The sequence below is a fragment of the Eucyclogobius newberryi genome, unplaced genomic scaffold, assembly GCF_026437365.1.
Source record: "Eucyclogobius newberryi isolate DKJ021-1_F unplaced genomic scaffold, fEucNew1.0.hap1 SCAF_2, whole genome shotgun sequence".
NCBI classification, from domain to species: Eukaryota; Metazoa; Chordata; class Actinopteri; order Gobiiformes; family Gobiidae; genus Eucyclogobius; species Eucyclogobius newberryi.
In genome coordinates, this window is record NW_027315834.1 from 28,258,344 (window position 1) to 28,279,411 (window position 21,068).

At 39.9% G+C, this 21,068-nt stretch overlaps 1 protein-coding gene across 2 annotated transcripts in view; it reads left to right on the forward strand.

The window, feature by feature from the left end:
* The window catches only part of grm8a (glutamate receptor, metabotropic 8a), a 455,282-nt gene that overhangs the window by 405,948 nt on the left and 28,266 nt on the right, over nt 1–21,068 (forward strand). For both annotated transcript variants that reach the window (XM_072454896.1, XM_072454897.1), the window contains exons 9-10: nt 2,152–2,573; nt 4,119–4,485. In XM_072454896.1, the coding sequence (XP_072310997.1) occupies nt 2,152–2,573; nt 4,119–4,485 (789 nt within the window). The remainder of the gene's footprint in view (nt 1–2,151; nt 2,574–4,118; nt 4,486–21,068) is intronic.

The window sequence follows — 21,068 nt, forward strand, 5'->3', positions numbered from 1 at the left end:
TGAAATTGACTTCTGCCCTAGTACAGATATATTTTCAAACAGCTCTTTGGGTGTGTTCTCTGCATCTAGTTAGAGAGCGTTGTGAACAATAGTTGAAACTCATCGCGGTGAATAATTAGGATGATGAACTGCGTTAGGAGAGTGACAAAGGGGTTTGCACTGTATAAAATATACTCAGTGTTTATACGTACAGTACATATATTACTCATGTTTTTAGTCTCAGAATGACTTGATTGTCCTATACTAAAAAGTTAAGACTTATTCATGGGATTTTTAATGGCCGGCATAATTTATGATGTCTTAAAGAAGAGTTATGGCAGGCTTGTGTTTCTGGACAGATGCTGGAGCTGTCCATGGTGCTACACGTGGTAAGAGCTCCCAGGTCACATGTGGCTGCTTCAGAGTCCAACTGGTCTTGCTCTATATTTGCATAAATTATATTGATTTTTAAATATTTTTTCCCAGTATAATATAGGTCTAAAATTAAAATAATATTTACAAGTAAGCCTGTCTTTAATTCATCAGGAGGTTCAGACAAAGTCACTTTTTCCGCTGCTTGTGTCGTTGGAGCTGAAGGTTTATTTATTCATTTGTAAAGGGACAAAGCTGTGATAATGTCACACGTAACAATCACATAAGTATTGGCTTCGTCTTACCCTTTTTGGTGAGAAAATGTCAGACTCTATTAGTCGCTGACACATAGGGGAAAGTTTGTCGGCAGAGGTTATATTTGATGAGAACTACAGCTTGGAATGAAATCCTACAATAAAACACTTTGCTTAAAACACATTAAGCATTCTATTCAATGCGTCGGCAAAGCAGATAAAAACATCTATTTCCTGCTTGGGCTGAATAATCCTGGGCATACTTTGCTTTTACATTTAATTTGAATGTACTTTCTACTTGGGTATGACATTTACCTTCCATTTTTTCAATAATTCTGACATTTAGTTTTTTTTTTTCTTTAATTTAATGTTAAAATGGTAAGTGCATATTTAGAGTACCTCCCTTTTGTAAACACATTTTAGCTATAGTTCCTTTTCCTAATCAAGCTAGCTTGTACGGAAATTAAACAAGGAATAAAATTGTGCAAAATGAAGAGATTAAAACTAGGGCAAAATTGTATGTAAGTTCAAGTGGAAACATTTTTTTATTCCAACCCTGCGCGAGACAAAAAATGAGGAGTAAAATTATATTTAAAGGTCCCATAACATGCAAAATCGACTTTTCAGAGCTTTTAACCTTCTAACATTGCTATTTGTGCTTCATATATGTACCCAGTGTGTTTTTTTGATTGATTCCCGCAGTGTTTAGCTATATTACAGACTATCTCCTTTCCTCGAATCTCCAAACTGACGGGCGGTGGGGCAAGACCGCGTCATAAGGGCAAGCACGCATCATCATCCCCCCTCCCCTCCCGCCTGTCGCCTCCCGCCCCCTTCCCCCCGGCTCCGCGCTGCTGTCTCCCTACAAGCCCATTCCGCAGTTTTTCTGCTTCGATTTACGAGGAAACACGGTTCAAAGAGGCCCAAAACTTCATTAATGATATTGCACTCTTTACTATTATCACAATGGTGAAGGTTTATGTGGCAGTTGATGCAGCAACCGGGAAAATAAACGGAGAGAAGTTCTATCCGATACAAATATATATATAGATATATATATATATCTATATATATATCTATAGATATATCTGTTCTGCGCACGCTGTAGAATAAACACCAGATTTATTTAGGCTCAAAGTAGTGTTGATCTGAAGCTCACTCGCGCGGAGCAGCGCAGCGCGGAGCAGACAGCTGTGGGGGACACACTACGTCACGGGTGGGCGGGGCACACATGCGCTCTGAGACTACGTCACGGGTTGGGCGGGGGAGCCAGATCGCTCTTCGCAAGGGTAGGGGCGAATATCAAACCAAGCCGTCTGCATTTCCGGGTTGGTGAGGGGGTCCAAGGTCTGGGTGATATTTCTTAACTATTATGTTAAGGGTGTTGCACAACCCTTATTATTATCAATTAAACACTTAGGATAGACTACGAAACGTGAAAAAAAGCATGTTATGGCACCTTTAACGTCAATCCTTTCTTGAGCAAATGGATGAATAATGTCCTTCAGTTTCTACCTTCTGAACCTCGATTCTTCCTTTCTGCCAGGCCTCGGAGTTCACCTGTGAGCTGTGCCCCTACGAGATGAGGCCCGACGTGAACCGGACCGGCTGCGTGCCCATCCCCATCATAAAGCTGGAATGGCACTCGCCCTGGGCCATCATCCCCATGTTCATCTCCATGCTGGGCATCGTCGCCACCTCGTTCGTGATCGTCTCCTTCGTCCGCTACAACGACACGCCCATTGTCCGCGCGTCGGGCAGGGAGATGAGCTACGTGCTGCTCACCGGGATATTCCTGTGCTACGCCATCACGTTTCTGATGATCGCCACGCCGGACGTCGGAGTGTGTTCGCTTCGGAGGATTTTTTTGGGGCTGGGGATGTGTTTTAGCTACGCGGCGCTACTGACCAAGACGAACAGGATACATCGCATCTTTGAGAAAGGGAAGAAGTCCGTGACGGCACCGAGGTAATAAACCGGATAATGGGGAGATATTTCAGATGAAAAAGGTGGAGGGAAACAAAAAAGTACATAGAAGTTCATAGTATTTGCGTTTAAATATCATAAATGTTGCTCATTGATGACACAGACCAAATGATTCAGTTTTAGAATACAGCCCTAGTTTCCTGTCATTTTAAATGTTTCTTTTCCCATTTTTTTTACTGCTAACTATGATACATATTTACCACACGAATACACAAAAATTCACCTTTGGTAAAACAAAACACGACACCAGTGTTTGTGGACAGACATATTTGAACAGACTGAGAAAAGCATCAGAATGTGCAACACGTTTCCACATTACCTTTAGATCGTGTCCTTCTCAGGGTGACTTTGTCTGAGTTTGTACAATGACAGTTAGCGCCATGTAGCACTCACCTGTCCATCACCGGGCTCTATTATAAACTCGGGGTCGTTGTAGCGCGCGGGCCCCTGGGCTTTGGGCTCTGTGTTTTTGACCCGGACGAACACACAGGCAGTCGCCGCCGTGTGACCGTTTACTAAAGCCAAGGCGTCAGTATCCGTCACTATTTTGTATATATTATTTATGGTGTAGCGAACTCGCCCTCACCTCTTCTGTTTGCACTAAGACGCTGCTCCTTTTCAGCTCTCGATCAACAGCTTTGAATTCTAGTGTAGTCTATATTTTATGAATCAAAGACTGACTGGTTTTAAGGTATAAATTCAAGTCCAAAGCGATATGAAGTGATTTTAAGTTTTGAATTTACGGCAGTACGTGAACATGTATCCAAAATGTATATGATTTGTTGTTTTGCGGTTCTCTAAAGTTTCTAAAAGCGAGATATCAAAGCCAGACATTGATTTGTTTTTCAAAATTTGCCAAATCACATACTCACATTGTCTTTTTCATTGTGTATGTTGATTTAGTACACGCAGCATTCTTTTCACGTTGTACCTTTTCTGTACGTCTACTGCTCATATGTCTTACTATTCCTTGGTTTCGGAGTGATGAAAAGCATGGTTTGCCATAGCAATTCACAATTCATTACAAAGGGTTATATCTTTTGAATGGCGAAAATCCTCAAAATGTCGCCTATAACAGGAAGCTGAAAACCATGAAAACGTATTTGTGCATGTTTTACAGCTTTTTCTATATATATATTTCAATATTTCATCTTTTTCCATTTTTTACAATACAAACAGATACAAAACAAAACAAAGAACATGACCAAAGAGCAAAAGCAACAGAAATAAATCCTAATAATAAATAATAACAACACAAACGGTATATAATAATAATACATTAGAAAGAAAATCACTTAAATCACTTACGTATTGAAAAAGTGAGCACTGTCATTGTTCTTATGATGAATTTAAACATTTTCGTAGTAAAAAAGTATCATAAATGAGGCTTTATTGTTGTTTTTTAAATGCTACTATCAATAACTTCTACAATTGTGTCCTTGGGCAAGACCTTTCCCTCCCCTCGCCCCGCATGTGTTCACCTATCGATACGTTTAAATGTTTTTTTAATATTTATTTGCTCCCCAGGTTCATCTCCCCCGCGTCCCAGCTGGTCATCACCTTCTCCCTGATCTCGGTGCAGCTGCTGGGTGTGTTTTTGTGGTTCGCGGTGGACCCTCCTCACACGGTGGTGGACTACGGCGAGCAGAGGACCCAGGACCCCCTGTCGGCGCGAGGGGTTCTCAAGTGCGACATCTCCGACCTGTCCCTCATCTGCTCGCTGGGCTACTCCATCCTGCTCATGGTGACGTGCACGGTCTACGCCATCAAAACCAGAGGAGTCCCCGAGACCTTCAACGAGGCCAAGCCCATTGGATTTACCATGTACACAACCTGCATCATCTGGCTGGCCTTCATCCCCATCTTCTTCGGAACGTCGCAGTCGGCAGAAAGAGTAAGTGGGGTTTTCACTTTACGCTTTTTTGTGATCTACTGTCTGAAGAACGTTGTGCGGTTGTGGGACTATACTGTATTAGGCTGCGTTTGGTGAAGATTTAAACTCAGAGCGATTTGTTTTGTGAATCGGATAAAAATGTGAAAAATTATGCCATAAAGATATTTTTATTCTGGAGCATTACATTGTCCTGACGTGTCATTGTATTTGGAGACAAGCAGGTAAGCTTATATTAAATACATTACATGCGTCATCATAAATGTTCTACACGATTGCAGCGTATTAGAACAGTTTAGGGAATTGTTTTTAAGGAGAGACACTACAGGTAAAACTGTTTTTTTGAAAATTTTATAAACAACAAAAAATGTAAAATCTGCACCTATAAATGTTGTAGTATTAATTTAATCCCCTTTCATCCATAGAATCATATGTAACTTCAAAAGGCTGTTCTCATTTAGCTTTTTTCTCCCGTTAGGATATACAGATCTGGGGCCTCATTTCTAAAACCTGCTTGCGCACTCTGCCGTGCTTAGCCCGCCCTCTGTGCCATTCTTGGTATTCATATAAAGGCTTATCTTATCTTATCATACAATTTCCACTAGGAAGTGTAGGATCTTACATATCTCTACGCAAACTGAGAACCTTCTGTAAGTCTGGAGACATAAGGAAAAGACGACGAGCAGAAGTGTGAAATGTGAAATTGTCAGCAAATACATCTTTTAGCTTAAACATTATTTCATTCACAGGTTATTGTATAAAAAGCTTCAGTTGTAGTCATCTGGACTCAGTTAGAAAAATTAGACGTTTCGACTCTCATCCAAGAGTCATTGTCAATAAAAGAATTTAGGTCGAGAACTCCGATATTTGTACTATTCTGTGGTAGGAGTTCTCGACATAAATTCTTTTATTGACAATGACTCTTGGATGAGAGTCGGAACGTCTAATTTTTCTAACTGAGTCCAGATGACTACAACTGAAGCTTTTTATACAATGGAACACGCCTGGACGAATGAGGGATTACCCGACATATTCACAGGTTATCACATTTAAACAGAAGTTGGCCTGAACACTGAGCAGAACTGTTTATTTCACTCATTATTCTGGATAACACATGACACATATGAAGCCATGCTCGCTCAGACAGCTTGCTCTCAAGAATCCCCCAGCATGTGCTAGACCCAGGTGCGTGGACTCAAAGACTTAACCACGCAGTTTTATTGTTAAGACTAATAAGAGCTTCATTTGTCACATGCTTTTGTTGTTTTGTTCTTCCTGCTCTATCTCTGCAGCAAAAGTGTTTGTCCCTCTGCTTCTGGTGCTGATCCATCCCTATCTCTCCCACTGCTTTCGCTCTATCTGGAAGGGCATCCGTGTTACTTGCGCACACTCACTGCCCCCTCCTTTGTCCTCCACGTGCTCGTATTAATGTGCATGAACAGAGCCATGGTCAGATCTCACATACGTTTCATTCAAACATAAGAGTCTGAAGCACTACAAAACCAAAATAGCCTCTTCTAAATAGCATCACCTGTAGGCGACTAAAAGACCATTTATTCTTAAGTTTTAAAAGTTAATTTGAGAGGGACGAGTCATAACAATCTTTTTAAGTGTATTTGTCATGAAGCTTGATGTGACTGATACTGCGTGCAGTGTCTGCCCCGCCCTCCCTCTCAAACTCACTGATTATGGGCACATGTTTATGTAAATCTCATTCATAAGTCACTTTGCATGGCTCTTTTATGGGGTTTAGGGGGCGTGGAGAGGGTGTAGCGAGACGTGGATTCACATACACAGATTCCAGCTGAGGGAGAGATCTATAAAGCACAAATTGCGTGATGGACAGTTCATGGAGTGTTTTATAAATCAGGAGATTGCATGTTGTAAATCTCTAGTTGCCACTTAGAGTACGCACTTCCTCAGCGAAATATGTTTTCACGCAAACCTTTATAGATGAGGCCCCAACGCTTTAAGTAGTACCTACACACCGAACGTCACTACCTTGTACTAATAACTAATAAGTTTTAACCCCAAAGAAATGACTTGAAATTAGAATTCATCCCTATTCAGCGAGATCTAGTTTACTCAAAGTAAACTAAATAAGATAACTAACATGTTGAGTAATGTTTTAGTGTCTAATATGTCAAAAACCAACAAATTTAAACCTAATTCTCTCCATTTGTCTGTCCTAAAGATGTGTGATTTAGTTTACTTTTTTTAAAAACATTTCTGTGAGTAAAATACATACGTTTCAAATAAATATCTCAAAATGTATTACTTTTTTAAACAATATTATTTACCAGCAGTGTCTTGTCTTGCTTGTTAGGATTCACATTCTCAGTGTCTTAGATCAGATGTGTGTATTTGACCAACAATTTCTTGAGTGTGACATTTTCCAAAGACATTGTTGCAGACTTTGTGTTGTGTTATTGCTCCTCATCTATAAGATATGAGCTATAAAACTCAGGTTTATCTCTATGTCAAGTATGTGTCACCTTCAGAATCACTATGTCTTTTACATATTGCCACATTCTATCTGACCCCAAAGGATTTCAAAGCAATTTTCCTTGTGACATTACTGGAAATATATGATTGTATGAATATATGTTTCTCTGCGCCTCGACTGTATCATGAATAAGTAGTCCCCATAAATACAGCGATTTACCGTATTTGGATGTTTCGGATGAAAGCAAAGTGTGTGAAATAACTTTGATAGTGCCACAGTTTGCTCCTGTGCGAGGTTTGATTGTATCATTTCCAGGCATTCTTGGGTCTCTTGAGCACATTTTGCGAAGTTATTATGTTTTTGATATATGTCTTAAGAGAAAAAAGGAAAAAGTGAAGCAGTTCCACAGCACTTCCGACAGTTTCCGGAGATTTAAACTGTATCTCTTGGCGCGCTGCTGACGTATTGATATGCTTTACAAATCTACAGTAAGAGTCTAAATTGTGTGTAAGATACCTGAGAGGAGGATTCTCTGTCTGTCTGATCGACTGTGCTGGCGTTTTGGTCCAAAGCTTTTAGGCAGGAGTTGTAGGATCGTTTTGCTTCCACCTTTGCTCAATAATTGATGTGAAGTGAGTGAGATGTAACGCTGAGAATGTTCTCTGCAGAGGTAAATGTGTGTGTTCTTCACTTACAACAGGCAGGCTTCCCTAAAGCATTGAATGGTTTGATTTCAGATATACTCTTGTTTCTGGTGTTGCAAACTGCTGAACTGACATGGAACTGGTTTGATGCAAATAATAACATATTATGCTTTTTTCAGGAGCTTATTATTGCCCTATAATCCTGTTTTACGTTTTGTTCATTCCAAACCGCAATATTGATCTAAAACGACTTAGTAATCGAAACAGATTAATTGACTTCCTGGATTATTATGGATTATGTCACACAAATCACTGAGAGCATCTGTAATGTACAGCCTGTGGATGTATATACACTGTACATAAAAACAGAAAGGGGAAACACAGTGCTCTCCTTCACTGTCTGACCGATAGACAGAGAGTTCCGGTGGTTGGAACTCCTTCAGACAGAAGATGGAGCAGTCCTGGGCCTCGCGCTGATCAAGGATGCGACTTGTCCGTCTTGTTAGGCAGAGACGTTTGTCATGTCCTTGGATGGCAGTGGGATCCTAGAGGAGCATCTTCTTCAAACACGATTCAAACATGATTAAAACAAACATAAAACAAACAGTGCGCAGCAGAGCTCTTGTGACGGCGCCGTCTTCCAACAGTTGTTGTTGTTGTGTTACTGTTACGTTTTATGCTATACCGGGGAAGAAAAAAAAAGAATAGGAGAGAAAGAGCGATAGAAGAAGTGCATAATCAAACTGGGACGTTTACAGCTTGTTCAGAGTGTTACTGGCTGTAGGCTCTGTTGCATCTGAGAGTCCTGTATCGGTGTCTGGAGGACGGTGTAGTACTGGAGGGCAACAGAGTGAAATAACAGTGCAGTGGATGAGTACATTTTATATTTCTACTGTAATCAGCAATTTATAAACTAGATTTTTTCTACTTTCTCCTTAAAAAGAATCTAGACACGCATTGGGCTGTGCATGTGCTTATCTAACACTCCAGAATCTACCGACATAAAGGCATTCTCACACCTTTTCTATAAATATTTGCATCAGATACGCTGCATGAGATTGGTAAGTGTGGCAGATGAAGAGATGTCCTTTCACCCTATAACCGGGAAAATGGCAGCTGTTAATCTGATGGAGAACACCTCGAGCCACCTAAGACTGCGCGGAACCATTCAAATACTCATTGAAATTCCAAACGGGTTACTGATTGCAGATATGTGCGGCGCTGCTAAGCTCCTGCATCTTTAGAAACAGTGCATGTGCAAATATGAAGATAAGCACATAACATGTCGGCTCGCTTATGAAGAGGAAAGCAGCAACTTATCAGTCACGCTGGAAGATCAAGTACAGCAATAACATCCAAACTGGGATCATGGATGTAAATACCGGTTTACTAAGTTCCATTGCAATCATTCCTGCTTTGGTTTTATTACAGGATGGACCAAAACATTAAAACAAGCACAATCTTTTTAATGCCAGATCTCAATTTCTGAACACACCATATCTTTATATTGCCTTATTCAAGTTACAGCTCGTCACAGGCTCTGATCACAGTAAAACATTTTATATTGCCTATTTCTGAGTTCTGAACACAGTACTCAGAAATACAGCATCTAGTTAATGAAGTATTTTAATTTTGATCAAATGTCTTCATACAATTGTCATCTCTTTTATTAGCTCTGAAATGTCTATATGTGGACTGCGATTGCGGCCAGTCTTGTCAGAGCCCAGTGACCTCTGCAGACTTTTACCTGCTTGGCCCATGGACTGCAGGACGTTTGCAGTGTCCGGTGACTGATTGTCCCCTTTAGAACACAGTGACTTAAAGGTGGTATGGACGATTTTTTTCAGCAAATTTTTTATCATATTTCCTCGTGGCGTGGATAAATCATTTGTCCTGCCACGTATCAATCATAAAACGCACCTACCGCTCACCTGCAGCCGCGTCAGGCTCGTCCCCACGTTTCCACGTGCCTAAGCGCATGGATCTATCATAATATAGTTCCCTGTGTACGGGGCAAAATGAAGACGGAGAAAGACAGTTCGAGCTGACTCAGAAGTGGACAGAAATCTACGGGAGACGAGCGATGCGATGTGCTCCGTTGTGCTAATAAACAAACGCACGTGTGTGTTGTATCAGTCCACACGGAAGTGCGCATGCGCACTTCCGCCTGCGTTCTCAAATCGCCGAAAAATCGTCCATTGCGCTTTTAAATATTCACCCTCTAACCAGGGAGTTATTCGTTTGTAGAGTAAACTGTTGTGTCCCTGGGCAGGACACTTCTGCCACAGTGCCTGCCTCCCCATCATGTGTACCGCTTAGACTGTGCAAAAAGGTTAAAAATAATATTCTGTATGTGGAATAGATAATAAAATAAAAAAAATAAAAAGTAAAATATGCACTTACCTACACACAAAGTTCTAGTTGAGAGATGTCCTTTCAAAGTATTATTCAATAGTGTAAAGTAGTAGAATGAGGTATTTCAAACGGAAAGCCTATACTGAGCAGTGTTGGGGAAGTTACTCTGAAAAAGTAAAAAGTCCAACATAAACTTACTTACTTCTAAGTTACACTTCTCACAAGATATTAACCAAGTTACATTACATTTGTACTATTGTTTAAATTGATCAAATATGTGCTTTAATGTAAGCTTAAGAGATAAACATCAAATCTGTTGTTTAAACAGTCTCAAATGGTATAAAACCAACAATAGACAAGCGGTTGATCTCTTCCTCTGAGGTGTTTCCCTGACAGCTGAAGACTTATTTGTCTCTCACTTTTAGCACATTTATCCACATTTGTCCTGCAAAAGATGCCTGAATTCTTGTCCCAAGCAAGAAGTATTTTCACAGTAATTGGTTAAAGTACTAAGTTACTCAAAATTGTAATGTAATTCTAATAATTAGTATTAGCAACGTAATTAAACCCAACACTGACTCCTAGACACTCTGAGTCTGAGACATTCCAGACAGATTTAAACTGTAGCCAAAAATAACTGAGGCTGTTTCAACACCAGTTTTCTACAGCTCAGCAACACTGCACATCACCTGTCTATTTGACCAAGTTATTCTTTCATGTTCTCTCCCTCCGTGTTTGAACACTAACTCAGACGGACTTGCTGTCGTTTCACTCCGTGCGCTTTGGCCTGTTCTTGTTACTGGTGCAGTCTTGTGCCGCGTGGAGCTCGCATTAAAGAAATCCAGAGTAATCGTGCTTCAGGGAAATCACTGTGGACTGACTTGTATAGGACCTTTCCTTTACACCGGCCGTACACTTTTTACTCCTTTAAATAGTCGAGTTCAGGGTGAGCCGCTTTTGGCTTCCTCTTTTCTTATTTTCCAGCAGACAGCTCTAAAATCCATTGATGGAAATTCACACAGGCATTTGGCAGTCCTTCTAACCTTTAAGCTGCAGTGTGTGAAATGCTTTACCCTGAACTATTTATTTATATTTACCGTGTTTTCTGGACTGTAAGTTGCACCTTTTTTCATAGTTTTGGCCGGGATGCAACCTGTATCTACCTGCGTTGCACCAATGAAATTTCCCCATGTGGGACAATAAAGGATTATCTTATCTTATCTTATCTTATATGTGATATTAATTGTTATTTTCACACTGACAACCACAAGAGGGCGCTCTAGGCTCCAAGCGACACAGAAGAAGACTCTGCACTTCCTCTACCTCTGGAGTTTGTGGAGTTGTTTAGAAGTGACCCAGAGGAGGAAGAATTCAATGGATTTAGTGATTTGGGGTAAAACTGATGCTTTGGTAAACTTGTTAGCATGTTCTTTATGCTATAGTTATCTGAATAACTGTTAATATGTTACGTTAACATACCAGACACTTACCACAGTTCTGTCTGTGCCTCATGTAGCTGAAGGTGTTAGCGTTAGCATACGTACACCTATTCACCATGTTCTCTTATCTGTTATTATTTTAATTTTACATTTCAAGATGAAATGTCTGTTCTTGGTCTTGAATTTTATCAAATAAATGTCCCCCCAAAATGTGACTTATACTCCAGTGCAACTTATGAATGTGTTTTCTTCTCTATTATGCATTTTTTGGATGGTGCGACTTATACTCCGGAAAATACGGTATATTTTTTATATGCAATTCCACATCCGGCCATGAGTATTGTATTGTACTTATTATGTATTACAATCGTTAAAAATCTTACAAACATTGATCTTAATAAGTAAAAAGTCCTAGAATCCAAATCTCTTAAATAAAACCACTTTTTTCCCCAGCAAAGTCCCAGAATACACCTGGTGGGTTTTCTGGTGCATATCTAATTAAAATTCAGAAACACATTATTACGGCTGGGCAAGCATCTCGCACCTCCTGTAGTGATCTGTGTGCCAGTGTCTGTCCTTAATAATTGTGGCCAAAAGGGTCAAACTCACGACTAAGAAACCCGCGGTGACATCGTTGTGAACAGCAGGTGGTCTTCATTCGGAGTTTGTGTGTTTCGTGACATTCAAACCAACTTGAAAACTTTCCAGCGCCAGCGCCAACGTCTCTGCCTCAATCATCCTCGACCTAGAGCATAGATGTAGCTTTGGAGAGTTATAATGCGTGGTAGCACTTTTTGTTTTTGCTGAATTACTGTCATCTCTGACCACCACCAATAGCACATTCAAACAAGTCTCACACTGATATTGTGGGCCGTGACAATATATCACATTTTACTCCATTTTAGTGCAGACAACATGAAGAAATAACTCTTTTTAAGCACTTTTCTGTCATCATTCTTTGGGATATGACAGTAATAATTCACACGAAAGGCTTGTCAAGAGATTTTAAAGTGAAAAATAGCATACCTATAATTCCTTTAGTCTCTCAAAATCACATTAAGAAACGTACCGTGAAATGAATATTGTGGTAATGTTGTTCCAGGAGATTTGTACAGCGTTACATCACAAGTCTGAAGAGTGATTTTGGAAAATATTTGAAAGGGAAAATATAAGGCAAAATCAACTTCTATAGGTTTTTGACGATAATATAAAAGTTTCCCCGTCTCATTTAGGCATTTTAAATAGTCTTTAAAGTGACATACATGCATGTTTGAGTAATCTTCATTCTCCTTCAACCAAGACGCCCGGCTCTGAAAATCTCCATTTCCCCCTACCCCTCACATACGCCCACTGCTCTGTACTTCAGTGAATTCAGCAGCTTCAAGTAGCCAATTATTAAGAAAATATATATATTATATATATATATATATATATATATATATATATATATATATATATATATTATATATATATATACTAATAATCTACAGCTCAGTTTTTGCTATACACAGTAGCTCTGCATAAGCATGGTCCACCAGAGCGCACTTTGCTGTCATGACGATGGCAGTAATGGTGTAGACTGTAGGTAGAAATGGGCAGGTGAAAATAAGCACTTTAGTATTCAATTCAGCTGATTTTTTTCCATTTAATTAAGGCATTTTAGATCAATATTGTGATCTAAAATGTACAGAATATAATAGAATGATCTGTGTGTGTCATAGATAATAGCTAAAGAGCAGACTAATGCGTTGTGTCTTCTGATGAAGTTTTGACAATTGTTCAAAATGTCTTTTTCATCCATCGTGTCGCTTAAACATGACTCTTTAGTGAATTAAACCACTGCCGACTCTTAGGACGCTTGGCTCTTACACAATGAGTTAAAAGTCACTGATGTGAAATCTTGCAAACCGCTTTAAGCAGCATAATGCCACTTGAAGTTTCCATTGGAGATTTCCTTTTTTCACTTGTAAGTGTTTCTCTGTGCGAGTGTGTCTAATGACCAAAGCTTAGCAAGAGACACAAGCAGCACCTCCTCCACGCCATGTTTGTTCATCTAATTAGCAGAACCACGTGCATCTCACTGTGCAGTTTGTTGCATTTAATTGGAAATATACACTTTCCGAGTGTGTACGTGTTTCTAATTGGAGTGCTATCCTCGGGAGGATGTGGCAGCTGGTGGGCTAACTCAAAGTGTAGAGGTAAAGGCAGAGGAGGGGAGAGGGAGAGCAAAAGCGAGGGGAATAAACAGGTAGTGATGTGGCTCGCTGATGGCTCTTTAATGAGGAGAGCGCTACCAAGAGCATAGGTTTGCTTCAGGGAAAAAGTTACTGCACCATCAAGTGTTCTTTTCTAAAGGTTCTGGAAAGTTAAGCTACTTTACTCCAACCCTCAAGACACTGGTTTTATGAGATTCTATTCAATGGTGGCCTTATTGTAGTCTCTGTGAATGTTAAGGAAATGATTGCTTGAGGTTGATACTTTTTTGTCTGTTGGTCAGGAATATCTCACTGGAGGATCCCGGAAATTATGTTTTTATTTGTTTAGAGGATAGCACTAGGACTAATGTGTAGATTCTTCAATCAATTCAGAGTTGACATATTCTCTTTTGTAGCTTTTAGACCTGTTGGCTGTTGTAGCCCAGTGCTTTGGTATTTCTCTTTTCATACTTAATTTTAAACTGGAGTGGACTGCACCAGTGTTTTTGTCTTTTTACATGCTTTTCATACGCATTGGTGCAAATAATCAGTCATGACTATGCCCAAAGTTTGTCTCAGGCTGTAGGCTCTGTGTGGTAAAGGCTCCATAGTTGTTAGCTGAGGCTAGCGCTACAATCTAGTGGTGTTTTTTTTCACATGTAGTTAATAAATGAAAGAGAAATTGGAAGATGGTCCCCCTGTTCACTGCTGAGCCCCTCCGTTATTACTTTGACAAAGCGCTTGCGTTTACTGTTGGCAGAGATGGATTGTAGACGCTGTAAGAGAAGGATTTACAGTCCCAAACATCAGGCACGATCCCCGAGTTTCACTGTGAGAGCCACGACACTCTCTTTGTGTCCAGCAGTGATGCCAGGGAGTTTGTTTTGATCCGATACCAAGTAATACTACGGCAAGTACCACAATAGCAATCTGGAAATTACTACTATAAAGAATTTGACCTTGGTGTACAGAGATCATTAATCGCTTTAACCACTGAACTGAACTTATCAAACCAAAAATGCATGTTAAACAATGATTACAATTGTATTCATTTTATTTGTATTTTCTTTTTTTAATAGTATTGAAATCAATCAATCCATCATTTGTGTCCAGATATATAGAAAATCTAATGCTATTTAAGGTTGAATTCACAATGCAGAATGAATCCAAACACTACTTTAGCAGTATACACTTTATTTTTGGATGAATTTAGGCCACTTTTCCTGGTTAAAATCAGCGTTATTTTCTATATTTGGTACTTTAGCTTCATATAATCATTGGAAACGGTGATATGTTTCTCCGTGATCATCAGTAATTATAATCAAACCAGACTTTGACCTGCTCTTGTTACTTTTACGTCTTTCTCTGTGTCATTTTTTTCCTGTTACCAGAGTTTGATTGCACATTCACAATTACCCAAACAAACGGGACTAACTTGGCGAAGTGATCCTGGTTCGAATCAAAAGTGTATTGTGATCGCACTATAAATGCATCGTAAAATGTGTTATTATCCAAACTCACACCTGTAGGACTTCACGAGTGTTGACCAAGCCCTTGCATTATATCCTCCTATATCTCATTTATTATTATTCACAGTAAAAAAAAGGCTGTATTTATTGGACCCTTTGAGCAGCAGAGAGGTCAGGCACACAGCCCACGCCAGGTCAGCCTTTAAAAGCACAAATGTACACTGAGTGATTAAGGTTGTTTATCTCCAGCGCATTATGTTCCTATAGGGGAATGCAGAGTTGTGATGTGCTCCTGGAGAAATGAATAGCATTATAGCTGAGAGAAATCACACTTCATTTCATCTGTTGGAAGACTGTGAATGACAATAATGTGGGAGAAGAAAACAAGTTGTCTTGCCTTTGACTTGTCAGAGTGAGTTTAAGATGGATTGGATGGATGATCACTTCAACAGAGTCAAACTTTTGATGTATTAAAGCTATGTGCCCACAGATAGCACAGACATTTCGAGCATTTGAATTGGTTATGAATGTTTGTGTCATTTATGTCTATTCGAACACATTAATTGCAGATCTGGATTTGAATGTCGATATATGAGTCACACAACAGCACATAAGAAGCCATTGTAGCTTTCTGTATTGTATGTAGCCTATTAAAATGAATAGGCCCGATTAATCAGTTTGTTGATGAAATGGGCCGATTTTGGAATCTCGCCGGACATCGGGAATCCGACAAAATTGTACAGATCAGTGCCAATGTTTTGGATTATTGGAAGTAACTGGACCTTTTGAGACACAAGCAAATTTTTACCAACCTCAGCACTGCCAAATATTAAAATGTCATAACTCACTTAGATTCTCTTCAATCCTGTTAATGAGTTTATTTGACAATCCAAACATCCATGTTTATCACGAGGCAAGAGTCTGAAGATTGCACTAGCGCTAGAAATTGAGGACATAAACATATTGGTTTAATGTTATCCATCAAACATCAGCTCCGCCCACATGGACATACCGTACCTCATTTAAAGCCCAAAACATCCAGAAGAATGTATTTTTACAATCCATACATTGACTTTGGATCGCCACACATCATATACACATAATATTGTTCATATTTTAGGCTTAAATTGAAGAAGTACCTTTATTCTGGTGCTTTTTTGTGCTATATTTTTTGCGTATATTTTATTTTCTCAGCAGCTGTCGCCTTATGACTCATAATTCCACATTCTAATATATTCCTTATAACATATTCTCTTCAAATGACTGAAAGAAAAATATAATTGTATTTATTAAGTTTAAAGCATTACAGACAAACCTTTGCTCGGCTCCGGCGTGCAAACAAACTAAAGACCCGACGCAGCAGCCACAGAGGGAAGAGGCTGAATGAACACAGACACTTTTGTCGCTACAGAAACCACTTTTAACAAAATTGTTCAGTCTGCTGCGGGAATGAAGCACGGCAGGTATGATTCCTCAACAAGCACATCTGGTCATAATATGTTTTTCTTTCTTTTTTTGACCATGTTGCTTCGCATGCCACTCTAAATTCCACCGCGTGCCGACGGTGACACAAGGTTAGCTGATACCTGACGATTTGTACTTTATTACATGAAAAAGACAAGTCAGACACCGCCCCTTTAATATGAAGGTTCAAGCTGAATAACACAAATAAAAATGAAATAATCCGTGGCAGATTAATATATATTTCTGAGTCCATCAACACTGGAATAAGCCTCTGATAAATCCACATTGGCCGGGCCCTAATTACCACCTTCATCATACCATTTCACCATTTCACCACTTCTACAGTATTTAGCCACATTTATGTTAAATAGATTAAATTAACTTTGAATCATGTCCCTTGAGGATCAATCAGATTAGTCTGATCCTATAACATAATTAAACACCGTGGAATTTAAATGAGAATTGCCAACTAATTCAATTTTAAGTTAGTTTTAAAAAGCCACCATGACAACCTCTAGTCCTGGTGGATAAAAGCCTGGATGATACGAAATCCATGTTCAGTTTACATAACACGTCTCGCATTCATAAATGTATTAAATCGATGTTGAACTACCACACTTTTAAGGCTATTGCATACTTAATTCCTATGGCAACTCTCTCTTATTTGGGTGTGATGTTTGTTAAGCCGTTGCTTTCATCCCTGGCCCCTGTTCTCTGAATCCACGGCTCCGGTTCACCGTTCTCAGCGGGACGACAGTGCCGGGGCGAGCAGAGCGACGACTTCAAACTGAAAGAGTTGAGATAGCGAGAGATGGAGGAAACAGAAAAGCACAGATTCATGGAAAGTGTCAGGATAGAAGAGGGAGACTCCAAGACGTTTGTCTTCTGGGGAGGAATTGCTTTTGAAATGGGTCGTGCTGGCAGCCCCGGGGCGATGGCTGCAAAGAGCTCGAGCCCGCTGGAAAAGACATACCGATGTTGTCTGTGTGTGGACTTAAACTGCAAAACATAGTCAACATGTTTTCTGTTATCCTTATTTTATCTATCTTTGTGCGGCAGAAGCATATTTTGTTGGTACATACATGAGGATTTGCACCCGGGCTCTCTGCGAACTGGGATTTTTGAGAGAACAGTTCGATATTGATCCACATAATGTCCTTTACTTTTAGATAAGCGGTGTCCAAACTATGGCCCAGGTGCAAAATTTGGTCATCAAACCAACTTGTGTTTGGCCCTTCAGACTTCTTCTTGACTGTAAAATAGGAAAATGTCTGCGATCAAAACCTAAATAACACGTTTTGTTATGTTATACAGGCCTAAAGTGATTGTTCTGAGCCTTATTTAAGGTGTGGTGGCTCATCCAATCTAAAATGTTAAATGTTGAAGGATTCAGTTGGGTTTCATGTCGTCTGTGGCCCTATAGCTCTGTTTACCTTTCAGTATGGGGCCCTCTGTGAGCAACAATTGGACAATCCTGTTTTAGATCGCGAAAACTACATCCTTACAATTGTAGTTGCAGAGTAATTTAAGGAAGCCAATGGAAAACCAAAAGTGATGCCTTCTTTGGCCCAAGTCCGACCGGTTCTTGCTTTGGCACTTTGGCTTTTGACATTACTATTTCTACAGTATTTGCTAATCAATCCAATCTGGATAATAAGTGTCCATTGTAAATAAGAGTATTTAAAAAAATAATGATACAAATTCTTCTCACCCAGCTGGTGACAGTAAATCATGTGAACTTCATGTGTCGTGTTCTAATCCTTTCCAAATGTTCCTCTCCTGAATTCTCGCATTTTCATTTCAAACTTTTGTGTTGACTCTTTCTGCCCGTGGCGCCTCCTCTGTTCTCCAGATGTCTTGAATTTAGTTCTGCTACATCCAGCCAGCCTCTGCATGTGCTGTACCTCCGTCTGAGCACTTCTGGGTGTGTGTATTTACGACGCTGTTATTTTTAGTTTGTTTGCAAAATAAAATATAAAATTTAATTAATCCCCAGTTTGCCCAGTGAGATTTATGGTGTGACAGAAGCAGACGGAACCAGAATTGTGTATGTTCCCAACAGAAAATACAAAATAGATATTGGTTTAGGTTTCTCGAGCCTTCTGCACAGTTTTTAGTTTATCTTTATGTAAATGATAGAATCTTTTCCCTCGTGTATAGGGCGGAGGTAACAGATGGCAGATGGTTTGTATTTAATTTCATATTCCAATTAAGAGGTGATGTTCTGGTAATATAGAAGTAGGCAAAGTCGACTTACTGATTTTCCAACTAAACTTGGCTCTTATTACATGCATTTTTCTGGTGGTGGAAAGCGATGAGCCAACAGGCTGTTTTGTGCAGTTCATAGCTCTCCACTGAGGGAGGAGTCATCTACTTTTATCAGGCAAACTAAATACATTTGTTTCCACAAATATTCTGGTGCCGGCACAAACCCCGCCCATCTGTTCTTCAACCTTTGCTCTCAAAGATATACCGTCATTTTGGGTTCGTCTAATTTATAGATTATTACTGGCTAACCGGGGGGCACTCTAGCAGGATGTGCAAGCATTTGACACACTGTAGAAGAAGACGTTAGTGGACAGTGGTCACTGTCCAGTGGTCACTGTCCAGTGGACAGGTTGTGTTCTCTGCATTTTAAGCTTCAAAAAATGTGTGTTTTATTACAATCTGACTCATATTCACAGAGAAATGAGTCTAATGAGGAAGTGAATCTAGACGGCTAAACGCAATTACACACATGGAGCGCGGACATACGATATACGGCGGTCTGCAATTAAGAACCTGCCGCAGTGAAATGAGACTTTCTTGGCCCAACCTGACCCGCTGGTCAAAAGACAACATGTGCATCACTACTTTCTGTGTAAATATTTGTTGTTACATCGTGACACTCACTCACTAAGTACGAGATCAGGAGCAGATGAACCAGATGTTTAGACACAGACACAGTTAAATCAGCTCACACAGAGTCGTGTCAAGGACAGAGGGGACAGTAGGGGACAACTGTGATGTGTTTTCTATTCGTCAAACTTCAAAATGCTTTTATTATTGATGTGTTTTATTACAATCCAAACAAACTCACATTCACTGAGAAATTAGACTTATTTCTCACTGAATTTGGACGCGGAGACATGATACAGCGGTCTGCATTTTATAACCTGCCCTGCACTAAATAGAATTCACCACCGTGTATCATCTTTATGTGCGGCCGGTATATGTACAATTTTGTTTTTCTTTGAACATTTTGTTGGCTTTTTTCAGGAATACTCGAAAATGACACTACTCAGTGTGGGATTGGTATATAACAGGGGAGCTTTTTACGTGATATTCTTTGTCCCATCTTAAAAGCTACACTTTCATACAACTCAAGGCCCAGTTAAAATATCTGTTATCTGAACGTGTCTTTGTTTGTCCATCTTTCACGGAGACAAAAAATAATGACTAAAACTACCTACGTAAAACTGTTTGCACAATAGCACTCGTAAATCTTTCTGAATATTAACAGCCCCGTGATTGCAGAAGATTACAGCGTTGTTGATTCAAAACACCTTGAAAGAAATGTTCACCATCTTCTCCCACTCACATTACTGTTATGAAGACGATCTGCAAACGCCGTGATAGGGCTTTTGTGTTGTGAGCTGTGCGTTCCTGCTGCTGCTGCTCGCTCGTCTGTCATCGGTCAAAATCAAAGGCGTTCTATTGGTTCTATTTGCCTGAAACGTTGAGGAGGTAAAAGTGTGAATGTTGTGACAAACCGGCATGGAGACAAAGCAGATTACACAGATAAAAATATAGTTTTACTTGATTTATTGAGTTCCTGTCCTCCCTCGATGTGAACCTATGTTTTCATTAACGAAAGCAGACAGGCCGCAGTGTGACATTAAACTTATATGTTATATCCATATTATATTATATTCCACTGCCATTCACTTCCTATTGGAGAGAGAAGAAAAAAACTTATCTCCACTCACTCTCAGCACACAACCTCTGTTACATACATACATGAGTCAAAATATATTCTCAGGAGTTCAGTGCATATGCTGTACAATTCTGCCAAATGCCAGTCCAGAGATGGCACTGCGAACCACTACCTCACTCACACACACACACACACACACACGGCATCTCGAGACAGATTTATTGCCCTCTTGGGGTTCCCCAGTGGAAACAAGGGACCGCACAGGTTCTTACCGGGGGGAAGTGTCAGCGATTCGTCTGCAGTAATCTACCCAGGCCAGAGAGGAGAGTACTACAGAGGATAAGTCAAATCTACTACAACAAATGCACGGGAATTGTAGGGGGGAAAACGAAACATGGATGTACGTAAGTTAAAGGTGTACGGTGACCTCACTTTTCTGTATGGAATGTATTTATTTGATCAGGGAAAACGCACATAAAAACATCAACCTTCACGTGCCGGGTTATTTTATATCATGTGCTATTTCTACCTGTGATTCCTGACATGTCACATTGTTGGAGCGTCTGCCGTCTTCTTGTGTCCGTAGAATGTTCCAGAGTGTGCTTCGCAGGCGGTTCAGTGGATAGGGAAGTTGCACATTGTGAGTTTAAGTCCAGCC